Source organism: Vicugna pacos, chromosome 19 (assembly GCF_048564905.1).
Source record: "Vicugna pacos chromosome 19, VicPac4, whole genome shotgun sequence".
Taxonomy (NCBI): Eukaryota; Metazoa; Chordata; class Mammalia; order Artiodactyla; family Camelidae; genus Vicugna; species Vicugna pacos.
In genome coordinates, this window is record NC_133005.1 from 46,829,134 (window position 1) to 46,843,396 (window position 14,263).

At 60.0% G+C, this 14,263-nt stretch overlaps 1 protein-coding gene across 1 annotated transcript in view; it reads left to right on the forward strand.

Moving 5' to 3' along the window:
* The window catches only part of MYT1 (myelin transcription factor 1), a 57,717-nt gene that overhangs the window by 22,210 nt on the left and 21,244 nt on the right, over positions 1–14,263 (forward strand). The window contains exons 3-9 of the mRNA XM_031687590.2: positions 1,957–2,011; positions 2,916–2,946; positions 8,217–8,279; positions 9,021–9,268; positions 10,456–11,274; positions 12,993–13,127; positions 13,548–13,638. Of these exons, the coding sequence (XP_031543450.1) occupies positions 1,957–2,011; positions 2,916–2,946; positions 8,217–8,279; positions 9,021–9,268; positions 10,456–11,274; positions 12,993–13,127; positions 13,548–13,638 (1,442 nt within the window). The remainder of the gene's footprint in view (positions 1–1,956; positions 2,012–2,915; positions 2,947–8,216; positions 8,280–9,020; positions 9,269–10,455; positions 11,275–12,992; positions 13,128–13,547; positions 13,639–14,263) is intronic.

Consider the following 14,263-nt stretch of genomic DNA (forward strand, 5'->3'; position numbering starts at 1 on the left):
TGCCAATTTCCTTGGGAAAACTGACAAAAAAACTTTTTTAAGAAGAGCTGTAGATTGTGTTTCAGCTGAGAGTTGCACGGAGCAGTCGGACTCATCAGCCCCTTTGTGCCGCTGCACCGGAAGCCGCTGGGCTTGCGCTCCGCGCAGACAACGTTTGAAGGCTCATAAATGTAATGAAGTCCCTTTGACACCTGCTCCTCTCTTCACTTTAAATGCAAGCCATTGGTCCAGGGGGAACCTCTGCTTTAAAAATAGAAATTACATTAATTGTCCTCCGTGCTGCTGGAAGACTGCAAACACACAGCTCAGCTCTGTGGCTCTGCAGCCGCGACTAGACAGGCTGCATAAATTATTCCAGATTTTGATGTTTCTTCCTTAACAAACCACATGAATCTTTGTATATTCATGCTGCCCAGGGAGGAGCTCACTTTGCAAGTTCCATCTTACTAATGGGGGTGGGGGTGTGTTAATGGGAGGATTCCCTTTCTTTTCTTCCTGGGTGGAGCTTCGGACACCGGTCTTGTGCCGGCTTTTGGGAGCTGGAGCCCCCTCTTGCTCCTGTCCCACCATCTGGCTTTGACTTTGATGGCCTCAGCTGTGGCCCAGGACAGGTGGGAAGAGCCCTCTCCCACCTCTAACTCACTGTCACCTGCCTGCCCAGCTTTGTCCCTGGAGACCCAGGAGGAGGATTCTGTGTGCTGACCTGTGGCCCTTGGGGGCGTCCCTGTCTGATCCTCGTCCCCAGGCTTTGCCCTCCTGGGGGTTCTCCCTCCAATCCCTTGAAGGACCATGTGGGTAACATCCCCAGTGGAAGTGGGTCTGGGGCAGAGCATGTGGGGTGAGAACTCTGATGGATTCAGGTGGGGTGGCCAGAGGACATGCAGGGTCCCCCTCAGGAGGCTCCACTCATCCTTCCTGGGAGAAGTGACACCTTTGGGAGGGTGGTCCGTGAGTCTAGCCTAGATGACCCTTGGCCTGCATTCCTGCCTTAGCTTGGCTCTCACCCCAGTCTGCCTCCCACCTCTGGAGCCAGCGTAGTGGCCACAGGTACTTGGCATGTGGTTGGTCGAACTCAGATGGGCTGTGAGTCCAGGAGACATGAGGAATTTCTAATAGTTGGCACGAAACAAAATCTCATTCATAATTTTTATATTGATACTGTTGAAATTATAATGTTTTGGATAGGTTGGTCTAAGTAAGGTTTAGAATGAAAATTAATTCCACCCATTTCTTTTTACATTTTAATGTGATTATTAGAGAATTTTACATGATGTGGATGACTTGCACTCTTTTTCACTGGGTGGTGGTGCCTGGAGGCCCCTGTGCCTGCAGGAGCTCACATGGGGGGTCCGGACTCATGTGGGGATGGTTGGGTCTCTGGGCTCAGGCTGCCCCCCTTGGGCTCTCCCTGGTACAGTACATGGTAGAAATGGAAGCCATTGACCTCTGGATGCTTTGCGGAGGCCTGCTCGGGTCCCAGCCTCCTGTTTCTAACAAGACAACCCTAGTGTGCTTGGGTCAACAACTCCCAGGGGAAGCTGGGCTCTGGCGCACGGTGTGGTCAGAGTTAGTGTTGGGCAACCTGCCCTGCCCTGCCCTGCCCACTGTGAGCAGAGGATGGTGTCGCCAGGAGATCACGTATTACCAAACCTCGACACTAATGAAGGTCTGGTGGGTGTAGCTTCCTCCTCGGATGTGGACCTGGGGCAGCAGTAGAGTCAGAACAGGAGACGGGGGATCGTCTAGGGCTGGTGGTCTCTGCCCTGAAGTCCCTCCTCCCTGCCTGCTGCTCCCAGGTCCACAGGCCTTTCTTGCCTTGTGAGCCCATTTCTTGTTCTGGGTCACAGATTCACATGTACCCCAAAGCCTGAGCCAGGAAACCACCCAGGTGACGCCGTAGCCTCCCAGGGTGGTCCTGCTGGTTTCCGCTGACAGCTCTGTTGTTTTCACTTGCAGATGAGCTTGGAAAACGAGGAAAAGAGAGCTCGAACAAGATCCAAGGCCCTCCGAGGTGAGTTCTGCACCCCTCCCACCAGGGTCTGGCCTGGGCAGCCCAAAGCCCAGCTCTGGCCCAGAGACCCAGGTCCTGAAGCTGTGAAGGCCATGTCCCCCAACAGTTTTCCTCAGGAAGACAGACCCCACAGCCGTGCCTAAGGCCCCAGGACGCTGCCCCCCTACGCTGGGTGCCTGGGGTCTGAGGTGCCTGGAGGCCTCAAGCCTCTTCAGCCTCTGGGTGCCTGAGAGGGCCGCGGGGTAAGGGTGGGGGCCTGCTGGGTTGGAGATGAGGAGGCAGAGCCTGGTTAGACCTGTTCTGTCTGGAAAGGAGAGGCCGCCAGCCTCTGCCTCCTAGGATGTCAGTCTTGGTGCCGGTGCCGGGAGTTTGGGGCAGTGTTGAGTCCAACCAGCAGTGGGGTGGGGAGGGGCCAAGGCCCTGTTTGCTCTGCAAGGATGAGCCTTGCCCCCTGCACCACAGCGCCCAGCTGGGCGAGGGTCTTGTGCTCTGAGCGCCCCCACGGCCCCATCACTGAGGGACCAGCTGCTTGGACCCCCATTCTCTTCTCTGTCCAGCTCTATCTGGTGGGTCCTGTTTCCTGCCAGGCGCTGACCCCTACATGCGGTCAGAGGAGGAGACAGTGCCCTGGCCTGAGCGCCCAGGGAGCCTGCCTTGGGTGGGCCGTCTGTTCCAGTCCACAAAACCACCAGCCCCCAGGGGAGGGGCTGGCAGAACATGGGCTTGGAGGGGGGCAGCTGGCGCTGGGGGCCCTGGAGGACATGCTAGGAGGTCAAGGATTACTGGAGGGGCAGGTCCTATGGGGGCACCTCCACTTTTCACTCCACTGGTGCTGCAGGGCAATGTGCCTTTTCAGTTCTGACTCCCACATGCGTTTCCCTGTTTCTCTGTTTCTCTCACTCAGCTCCCCCAGAGCCCACAGGTGCTGACCTCAGGTAAGAAAGGCTTTTTGCCAGCATCAAGCATGGTGCATCCCTGGGACCCGGACATCCTAAATGTCCCACACTAGGCACTTGGAATTGGCCAGCTGCGCCCGAGCCTGTTTCCCTAAGCAGGCCCCTCTCTTCCTTGCCTGTGTCCCGTGTCTGCATCCCGCCTCTGTCCTGGCCCCACCGTGCGGTCAAACTTGCGCAGGGATGCCCACACCTGGTCACCACCAGGACCTGACAGCCACCACTGTCATGTTCCCAGCCAACAGCAAGGCTCTCACAAACGCTTGTATGTCAGATGGTCTGAAGCCCTATTCGGGCAGAGACGAGGGGTCAGGCTGTCCCATGTCCTGAGTCTTCCACTGACTCAGGTGGTCAGAGGTGCAGACAGTGGTCTGTGTGCTGGCCGAGCTTGATGACTTTCCAGATTCCCGGTCGGTCTCACAGGGACATGCACTCCGAGGAGGAAGGAGGGCAGACACATAGCAGTTTGCTGGGTTGAGACAGCAGGGTCTGGGCCCTCCTCCCCAGAGGTAGACTTGCCCTTGCCTGCTGGCTTCTGCCCTGGGCTTGGCCAACACCTTTGTATGGGGGGGCTGGGGGTGCTGGGAGGCCAGAGAGAAAGCCACTCCAATGTCTACGTCTTGAGGCTGCCCCAGTACCACTCCACACAGCCTTCCAACTGCAGGCCTGTGGGCCTGGGCTCTTCCTGGGTATCCACTGGCAGCCTCGGGTGCCGACTTGCCCAGGCAGAACTCCAGTGAATGGTGTCCAGTGACTGGCAAAGAAAACCAGGCCCTCGCGCCCCCATTTTCTGAGGAAGGGTGCCACTGCGTCTGGATCAAAGCACTGGAGGAGGAGGGAGGGGGTGCCAGGTGGGCACTGGGTGCCTCATTTAATTTTTACAAATTCCTGTGAGATGGGGCCAGGCTTGAACTGTGGTTGAGATAACCTGCCTGAGGCTCGTCCTTGGAGGAATGAAGGGGCTCGGAACCCACCCTCCTTCCCCTGTGGCAGCTCTGACTCTGAGTACACCATGGTGCCCGGAAACAGCTGCTCTGCCCACGCTGTGGGGTCAGGGTGACACGAGGGGTTGAGGGTGACAGCCACATCTTGATGGACACTTCTGTGGGCTTGCAGGCTTGTGGGAGGAGACAGACAGAGCAGTCCAGTTACTGAGGGTGGATGCTCCCTCTGCCCTGGGCCTGGAACAGCTCTGGCCACATAAGTGCATGATTCTGGGGTATCTACTGCTTCTAAATTCTTAGGGGTGACGGTTCTCACTAAACAGTGAGCACATCCGGGGCTGGGACCGTCTCATTCTCCACCAGAGAGCTGTTGCATGGATGGCTTTTGCCAATCAGGAAAACAAGAGGACCCCGGATCACTCTAGCACAACTCCAGCCTTTGAGGCTGTAACTTGGAGATGGAAGGGAAGCGTGCAGGAGGGATGCCCAGAGCCCCGGGCACTGGGCAGCTCTGCAGTGGCTGCACAGTGCTGTCTGATCTCAGGGATCCTCACGGAAGCTCTGCCGGGTGGTGGTATTGTCTCACTTGTGAAGGGGGAAACTGAGGCTCAGAGGGTTAAAGTTCATGCAGCCGGAATAGCTGAATCACAGGGCGGGAGGGTGAGGGTGGGGCAGCAGCCAAGCTGGGCCACGGCGGGTCCACAGAGCACTGTGGGGAGCTCCCTGTGTGGCGGGGTCCTGTGGGCGAACCACTGGAGAAGATGTGCGTGGTGCTCAGAGAGGCCACGGCATACAGGGTGGAGAGAAGGCTTCCAGGAGGAGGTGCTGCTTCTCCATGGGACGTCCACCTGGGGACATCTTGGGGACAATAAGGGGAAGGAGGTTGTGCACAGGACTCGAGTTTTGGTAACAGCAGTTAATTTTGGCTCAGGTGAAGTAATGGGGGAAGTTGGAAAGGCAGGCCCAAAGGGCTAGGTTTCTCTCGAAGCTTTGAAGCAAAAATGACTCTCAAAATAGATTTGTTTTGAAATATTCTGAGCGAGGACCTGATAGTATAAGTACGGGGATGACGTGGGCACCTGGACCGTGTCCACCTTCATTAATCTTGCGGTCTCAACCTGTTTACTTGGCAAGAGTGAGACCCGTAAGTTTTGGTGGAGAAACTGGGCACAGAGGCATTGACATGTTCTAGAAACAGTGTCTTCAAGTTTTTGAGAATCAATGCTTAGAGGAAAATGGATCAGGCTGTGCCAAGGAGCACATGTGCTCCACATGGAAGGTGCCCCTCACTCCTGTGTCACAACCATCTGTTGTCCACGAGGTGCATGTGGGGTACGGCCCGTGGGAGGGTTCACGCTGTGGAAAGGGGCAGAGGCTGCCTGCAGGCTCCTCCCCTCAGCACACCAGGGGCTGTGGTCAGACAAGTGGACGAGACCCTGTCCTGGTGGGCGTACGCCCCCAGTGCCTACCCAACGCTGGTTGAGACCCACCGAGGAAACTCACCGCTGTGACTCAAAGGACCCGTTCGGACCACCTGAAGGGAGGAAGGGTCATGGTGGAGCCGCCCGAGCAGGACTCATTTCACGGACGAGGGACTCACACCCGTGGTCCCAGAGGCTGCATCGGCCTCTCACCCCTGCCCCTTCCCCAGCTCAGCCACGTGCCCTCAGCTCAGTGGTTGTGGGGGGTGAGCTGAGAGCGGTCACCCTGGAACAGGCAGGAATCCCAGCTGCCCCCAACCCCTGGCCCCCTTCAAGTCTTGCTCTGACTTTCACATGATTCCTGAGGTAACACAAGTGGGTCTGGGCCTTTCCCTTGGCACCAGTGTAGAACCACAGACACCTCTGCTGGCCCCCCGGGCCCGTCCGCTGTCACACAGCTGCTACAGCCACTGGAGGCGGGTTAGGTGGGGTGGGGTGGCGCCACCCTACTGTGCAGAAGGAAGTGGGCAGACCCCTCTGGAGTGTCTTTGGGACATCTCCAGGTTCTGGAAGGGACGTCTGCCCTCCTGTCCTTACCTGAGGGCTTCTTCCTTGAGCCGGCGGCCAGCTCCCGCCTAGGGGTCAGCCTGAGTAGGGAGTCCTCTACCTGCCTCCAGGGGCGGAGGGGTGGGAAGCCAGTCTCTTCCAGGGGCTCCCGCTGGGATGAGCTCCTCCTGGCCTTGGTCTTGGGCCCTCAGAGCAGTCACCTGGACCCTGCGTGGTGCTACCTGTGGGCAGGCCCTCGGGGAGCTTACCTGCCTACTCCTGTCTCTGCCACACTCAGAGCCATGCTGGTGAGTCGGGGGAGGGCTTGGCTGGGTCTTCCTCCCCCAACGGTGAAAGAGGCTCCAGAGGCCCAGAACCAGGGCTTGTGCCTCACCCTGCCCTCTGGCCCCGTGCACTCAGGGAACCATTTGAGCACTGGGGGTCCCTGTAGGGTAGCCTGCGGGTGCTGCCCTGCTGGGACCGGGGCTGGGTCTCATGTCGGTGATGCTCTGGGCCACCCTGTGGGGAGCAGGGGATGTCCAGCTTCCTTTCCCAGAGTAGCCCTAGCCAGCTCTGGCCCCTGAGGGGCTGGAAGCCAGGACCCCTCTGAACTGGTGGGCGGAGGTGGGACTTGGAGCAGGTGACGTGTTTGGGGGCAGTGCCAGTGCCCCACAGGCCTCCACAGCAGCTGGCACCTAATTGCCTGATTAACTCAGTGATTAATCGACTAATTGGGACCTCAGCTTCAAATCCCCGATAACAAGGAGCTTTTGTGAAGAGTCTCAAAGCTAGTTCTTGAGAAAGTGACAGCAAGTGTGGGGTGTAGATTCCAGAATGGAGAGGCTGTGGGCAGCAGGGAGTCCTCTGGGTCTGGAGAGGAAACAGACAGCAACGTTTGCATGTCTTCCCCCTCCCCCTCCTCCCCTCCCCTTGCCCCCCAGCCTCCCCCCACCCCGCCCCGTCTGCCCCTGAGCTTTCCTCTCCTCCTCTAAACACCAGGAGCATCAGCCCTGGGATGAGCCCTGGTGGCCCCACTGCGGAGGGCTGTGGGAGGAGCTGGGGGCCGGGCTCTGTCCTCAGACTGTTCTGTTCCTCCCTGGCAGGTTGGGTTGGGTCGGTGTGTTGGTGGGTGTGGCCTTCCAGCCGGCTGCACCCCACGGTCATCTGCGGTCAGGCTCATGATCAATCAGATTAGAAACTGTCGGAGTGTCTGGATACAGGTCCCGAGTGGTGCCTCTTTTGGGGTCCCAGGCAGCCACAGGTGTTGGTGGGGCAGCACAACCCTTCCTTCCCGGGTTCTAGGAGAGCCTGATCTGAGGTGGGGAGCTCAGACCCCATGATGTCCGCCCCGTCACAGGGTCATCCTTTCTTGGATGGGGGCACTGTGGTGCCCCCTTCCAGGAGGAGCTTGGGCTCCTCTCCCCCAGGCTCTCCGTCTCAGCATCGGTCTGCCGCTCTGTAACACGAGGTGGTGCCAGCTTCCCGCAGTCCTGGTCCATGGATGTGCCCAAAGGCCCGACCTGGGACCCTGGCCTTGAGCCCCACGTGGTCCCTTGGGGAGCTGACTTCTAGGGAAGTGGTTTGAGTGGTCCCTGCGCGTGATCAGAAGTTTCCAGAACTTACCACCATTTGGTTCTGTGGGGAGACAGTTGATGGTAGGGGGAGAGGAACTCCTGAAGTCTTACCTCTGTCGCAGTGTGGGAGCTGCCAGAGGCCAGGCATCGCCCTCAGCCAGGTCTCACGGCAGCGCCTGGATTGTGGGCCCTCCTGGCCTCACCTGCCTCCGCAGGAAGCTGGAGTCACAGTAGGGTGCGGGTTCTGGGGTGGGGTCTTTGCCGCCGAACCACGCCCACCTCCAGCTGGGCCCTTGGCTCCAGCCAAAGCTGCAGGTCTGCAGAGCCGTTTCTGCCTGGGGGCAGGGGCTGTAGAGACTCTGTCCTCAGTAGCTGTGGACCTCTCAGCTGCCTGACGGCCTGGAGAATGCGTGTTTGTGTTCTGTCCTCGGGCTTCAGGTGCTGGCTCTGGGGCCACGTCCGAGGGTCCTGGTCCCTGCCCCTTGAAAGCCTGGTGGCAGTTTGCCTGCAGTGGGAAAGACTCACCCGTGAAGAAAGGAAGACGTCCAGTCTTGATCTCATGCATACAGATCTTTAATTAAACACACTCATGAAATTGTAATGAGCCATTCATTTATTTAAATGGGGTGAATTATTTCATTAATTTTTAGCAAACTGCAAGCAGCTGTTCTGAGATGAACTGTTTAGAGACAGGGTGAGGGTCTGGGGTGAGATCCCCGATTCAGACCCGCTCCCCCAGGTTACGGCTCCTGCTTGTCTCCCTCTAGCTGTCCTACCCCAGGATGCACAGGCTCAGGACACATCCGGGGCAAGTACTCCAGGCACCGAAGGTAAGGAGGCCTGTGGCTCTGACCAGGTTCCTGCGGAAGAGGTAGGGCTGCTGGGGGCCTTTCGTGGATCTAGATCTTTCCATCTCTGCTCTCGGCTGCTGAGCCGCGCTGTCCTCGCACTTGACCCCATTTCCGTGAGGCCAGGCAGGGCCATCTGGGAGTCTCCCCATAGGGGTTGCTGTGAGGCCGGAAGAGTCCACATGGGAATGCTCAGAGCAGACCCAGCACACACTGTGGTGCCTGGCTGAGCTGCCCCTGGGCTCCAACTGTTGTTACTCCAGGGGTCAGCATGCCCTCGGGCCCCCGTGTGCAGCACCAGGTTCAGAGGATGGGTGAGGGTGGGAAGAGTCTGCAGGTGGAGAAGGAAGGGCCCAGGTGCTCCGGGCTTGCTTGTGGGGAAGTAGGCAGGGTCTGACCAGGGCATGGAGTCAACAGCCTGGGCCGCCCCCCGACCCCAGCCACCCTGGGGGAGTGACTCTGCATGGACGGGGCCCACTGAGGTCTTCTGAGACAAGCAGGAAGTGAAATTTCAAGCCCAATCAGGTGCTTTTTAATGTGGACAATTAATGTAAAATTTTGAACACATCAACCTGCCAGGCATGAGTCAGGGGCTTTGGGCTTCGGGGCAGTGACGAGAGGCGGAGAGAACTTTCCCAGCAGGGAAGGCGGCTGCAGAGGGTGAGGGCAGGAGGGAGGGCCCCGGGAGGTGCTGACGGGGCAGCCCGGCCCTGTCCCCCCCAGTTTGCAGAGCTGCCCTCTGGCCAAGAAGAGGAAGCTGGAGGGTGCTGAGGCTGGGCACCTGGGGTCCAAGCGGAAGGCGCACCCCCTGAAGCTGGCGCTGGACGAGGGCTACGGCGTGGACAGCGACGGCAGTGAGGATGCTGAGGTGAAGGACGCCTCTGTTTGGGATGAATCGGAAGGAACTGCGGAGGAGGACGAGGCGGAGACGTCAGGACCGGAGGAGAGTCATCGCCCCGAGCCAGCTGAAGGTGCTGTGTCGCTCTTTCTCCTCCAAATAAAGGCTTAGTGTGGCCCTGGAGAATTGCAGCCTGTGAAGGGGCAGCGCCTGCGAGCGGGAAGGCCCTTGCTGAGAACAAGCGACTCTTGTGCGACTTTGCGGGGCTTCCTGGGGAGGGGCCGGCGCGGGGGCCGGCGGGCCCAGGGCTCATCTGTGTGTGAACACTGTGTTCTGTGGATGTGTGTCTGCGTGCGCGTCAGAGACAGATGAACAGGTGGACGTGGGCTGTGTGTGTGGGGATTTCAGACAGGCCCTGCCGGACCCGGCTTCAGGAGAGCCGCCTGGGGCTGTGCGAGGGGTCTGTTTGGAAACGGGGAGACTGTGGGGGATGTCCAGGGAAGCTGGGGCGGAGGGGAACTGACGGGTCTCCCTTCTCACACCTCCTCCCCTGCTTGGCCCCCAAGACTGGCCAGGTTGGGACCCTCAGCCCTTGGCAAACACTAGTGTGAAGGTGGGAAGTAGCCGTGTCCCCTGAGACCTCGGCAGACCGTAGAGTCCTGAGGGTGGGACTGAGGCCCGAGGTCCAACCCCACCCCAACACTTCCAAGCTTCTCGTGTTTTCTGACTTTGCAGGGTTTTTATTTTTTATTTTGAGCCAAACCGGGCAGCGTTCATGGCCCTGGGGCTGGCCCTGGTGCACCTCTGGGAATGGCCAGACGGGGGCGGAGCGGAGAGGGCTGCTCCTGTGCCCTGGGGGCCTTGTTGGCGCTCCAGGGCACCTGCGTGTGGGGAGCACGCCTGCAGCTTAGTCCTGGCAGTTGAAAGACCTAACCTTTAAAACAAATTCCACTGCTTCTGAGTTATGAAACAGCTTCTAAAACCCTGACGTATCCCTAACCCTTAGGCTCCGTTGTATGAAGTGCAAGTTTGCCTGTTTTAAGAAAGTGCGCGTAACAGGGAGGACCTTTAATCAACAATAGCAGAGCAATTCCTAGTTTCAGAAATACAGCAACAGTTACTCCATCTACCTCCTAAAGTAGGCTCACCGTGATCTCAAGATCCAGGCAGAGGGGCTGACAGACACAGATGCCCACGCTGAACCCACCCCCAGGGGTTTCTGTTCCTGCTGCGGTGGGCAGAGTGCAGGAATCAGAGGCCTGGAGCCCTGTCCTCCCTCCTCCTGTGCCCCTCCCACCTGGTGTCTCTGGTTCTGTGCAGGAAAGAGCCCTGTCAAGGCTCATTTCGGGTCCAATCCCATCAGCAGCCCCACGGGCTCCTCCAAGGGCAGCTACAGCAGCTATCAGGAAATCATTGCAACTTCACTCCTAAATTTGGGCCAAATCGCTGAAGAGACCCTGGTTGGGGAAGGCTCTGGCCAGGCGGCCCAGCCAGGCCCCGGCTCCGTGCGCGAGGAGGAGGCTGAGGAAAGGGCTACCAGTGACGCGGGGGAGAAGGACGTCTTTATCCAACCGGAGGATGCCGAGGAGGTCATCGAAGTCACCAGCGAGCGCTCCCAGGAGCTGTGTCCCCAGTCCCTGGAGGGTGTGGTCAGTGAGGAGCCCAGCAAGCAGAAAGTGGGCCTGAGTAACGAGGAGGAAGAGGAGGAGGAGGAGGAGGAGGAGGAGGAAGAGGAAGATGAGGAGGAGGAGGACGAGGAGTTGGATGAGGACGAGGAGGCCCCCCCAGACCTGATCTGTCAAGAGGACCCCCCCTGCACCCCCACCCCAAAGGCCCCTGAGCCCCAGCACCCATCACCTCCCAGTCCCACGCCTGAGCGCTCTGTCATAGTGGAGGTGCACTCGGACGAGGACTCGCGCTCCCAGAAGTCCACGGTCACGGACGAGTCGGAGATGTATGACATGATGACCCGCGGGAACCTGGGCCTCCTGGAGCAGGCCATCGCCCTGAAGGCAGAGCAGGTGCGGGCTATCTGTGAGCCGGGCTGCCCAGCCGCGGAGCAAGGCCCGCTGGGTCCAGGGGAGCCAGGGAAGGTGGCCAGGCCCCCAGATGGCGTGCGAAAGAACTACTGCAGCAAAGGTAGGCTGCTCATACTGACCCTGCTTGCTCACGCTCCCCCTGCCTCCAGGGACCACAGTCCTGAGGCCTCTACAGGCTAGGCAGCAGGTGGGGTGGTGGGGGTGGTGTGGGCCAGACCGAAGCAGACGGGGGGACAAATACGCACATGGCAGACGGGGGTCATCGATGCTGAGGAAACGGGCTCGCCTGTTCACACAGGGTGGTCTGGAGACACACAGCTGAGGGAAGCCAGGCCGGGGGACGAGGAGGGTTCTAGGGACAGCGAGCTCAGCCTGGGGATGCGCACCTGGGTTGAGGGGGCCTTGAGTGAGCTGTAGCTCCGCGGTCACAGTTGGTGGTAGGTGGAGACAAAGGGCACAGGTGTTCTGGGGACACTCACTCACGTGGGGTGGGCTTGGGGGCAGATACTCAGGGACGTGGAGGACAGCTATCAATAAGGTACCCTCTCAGGGTGGCACAGACTTGGGGGATAGCTGTCTGGGGGCTCCGATGAGACCAGCACAGGCCTTGGGAGGACATGGACTCTAGGAGATGAAGGGGGCACAGATTCGGGAACAAGTGCTGGGCCTGTGTCGGGTGTCAGCCTGGGGGCAGCAGTCTTGGGGCCTAGAGATCAGGGCCAATGTTGATGGGATGCTGTCGGGGAGCGGAGAGGTGTAACGGGGATACGCGTGAACACAGACAGAGTGACGGGTCCCATCCCGAGTGTTTGGGGCCACAGACCTGTGGGGTCTCAGAGGTCCTGCCTTAAGGCATAGAGTTAAGGGCGTGGACCCAGGGGACAGACCCTTAGAGGCAGGAGGCCAAGCTGGGAGACCTGGGCAGCCCTGAGCAGGCCCGTGCTGTGAGGACCGCGGCTGGTTCTAAGGGAATGACCCTTGGCGTGGATGGAGCGCAAGTCCTGGACAAAGGCCAGCGACAACAGTCATGAGCTCAGGAAGCCAGCCCTGGGGAGAGACTTGGGGGCCCCTCGGGGTGCCCCTGCCTGCCTGCCTGCTGGTGGAGGTGCAAATCCCCCCTTTTGAATCAGAGGCAGAGCCCCCCATCCCATCCCAGGATCCTGTCCTCCCCTAGTGGGCATTCTGAGCGTGGTCTGTGACCTCTGCGTTCTCCCAAAGGGCACAGCTGTGCTCTGGGGACCATCTGTGTCCTGACAGGTGTTCCCTCTGCCCCCACGCTCATAGCGACCTCTCTGGGCCTGCAGAGGCCAGATGCGCCTAGTGACTGAGACTTGGATTTAAATTTCTGCCCAGGCATTTGTTAAGTGCTTTGGGGAAGTTACTTGGCTCCTTGTTCCCCTCTTTTGTCAGCTCAAAGGCTGTGTCCTGGCAGGGACTTGTCACAAACTTTCACCTCTCTGTGTGGAGGCCTGTCCCCCACCCCGAAGCCAGGGGACCTCGCGTAATTTCAGCGGGAAAGAGGGCAGAGGACATCAGCTGCTGATCGGGTGGTTCCCCCACCCCTCCGCCTGGCATGTCCTGCTGTTTGTGGGTTTCCACAGTCTGTGGGCTTCTTACCCCAGACCACCGGTGTGGGCAGTTTCTCCAGCGTCCCCTCGCCATCCAGCCCCTGGTCCCTCTCAGGCTCTTAGGCAGTCTGGCCACTCTCCTCTCTGGACAGCCAGAGTGAAGGGCCAGGAGATGTTCTGCCCGTGCCCTGCTTGCCACCCCCGACCCTGCTCCCCTCCCGGCTGTCCTTTGACAGTCTTATGTGTTTAGATCCCTCAAGAGCTGAGAAGCGTGAGATCAAGTGTCCGACGCCAGGCTGTGATGGCACTGGCCACGTCACGGGGCTGTACCCGCACCACCGCAGCCTATCTGGTTGTCCCCACAAGGACCGGATCCCCCCAGAGAGTGAGTAGCTCTGTCCGCTCAGGCTGCCTCTGCTGTGTGGGTGGTGCCCACATATGGGAGTGGCCGCCCACGGACCTGTCCAGAAGCCCAAACCCGACCCCACGAGTGTTGGGACACCATCCACGCAGCCTGGACAGGGCCCTGGAAGAGCGCCGCAGGCTCGCTGGGGGGCTGGGTCCTGGAGCTGGGGGGGGGCCTATGTCTGTTCCGAAGGCTCAGGAGGAGAAAGCCTGTCCTCACCTCTGGGCGAGGGGCAGTGATTGTGGACGTTCCGTTCAGGGGAGTGACTCTCAGAGCAGCCGGAGGTTTTAAGGCTGAGCCGCTTTCTGTCTCAGGGAGGCAGGGGGCCTCGGGGGGAGAGGGGCCTTGCCTGAGCTGAGCCTGGGCTGTGCTCACCACCCCCTCCCTGTTTCCTCGCAGTCTTGGCCATGCACGAGAACGTGCTCAAGTGCCCCACCCCCGGCTGCACCGGCCAGGGCCACGTCAACAGCAACCGCAACACCCACAGGAGGTACCGGGCCAAATGCGCGGTGAGGGTGGCGGTGGGGCCTGCAGGGTGCCCCTCGGCTGGGGCCGCCTCGAGGGCCAGTGCGAGGCCGGGGCAGGCGTGTGGTGGGGCAGAGTGGCGCCCAGATGTGCGGTCACCGGGTGGTCCCACTGCCTGTGTCCCTGAGAGGGGGTCCCGAGAGACCGGAGGGGGTCCGGAGGGTGCGGCGCGGTGCAGAGCCAGGTGGAGGTGGCGTCCTGCCGATGTTCAGGACCGCTCTGGACACTAGCGCTAGCTCAGCAGGCTGCTCCGTGGGAGCTGAGAGCCTGGGAGAAGCGCGGCTTCCAGGGTTCCGTTGTCTGCTGCCTTCCACGGGGAGAGGTTCGTGTGTCCCCCCCACTCCTGGGGTGCCTGGATAGCTGCAGCTGGGACGGGAGGGCCTCTGCGCCAGCGGGCACACGCTCAGCCAAGACGGCTTTAAGAATTTTGGAGAAGAGGCTAAATTCCCCAACGCTTCTGTGATGACGTCACCTCTCCAGGCCTCTCTCCTCTCAGGCAGTCATTCAGTTCTGACAGCTGCACCCGCGATGTCTCAGACGGGCTGCTTTCCTGGGAGGGCGTGTGCCCTGCTGGTAGGAGCCTGCTGGTC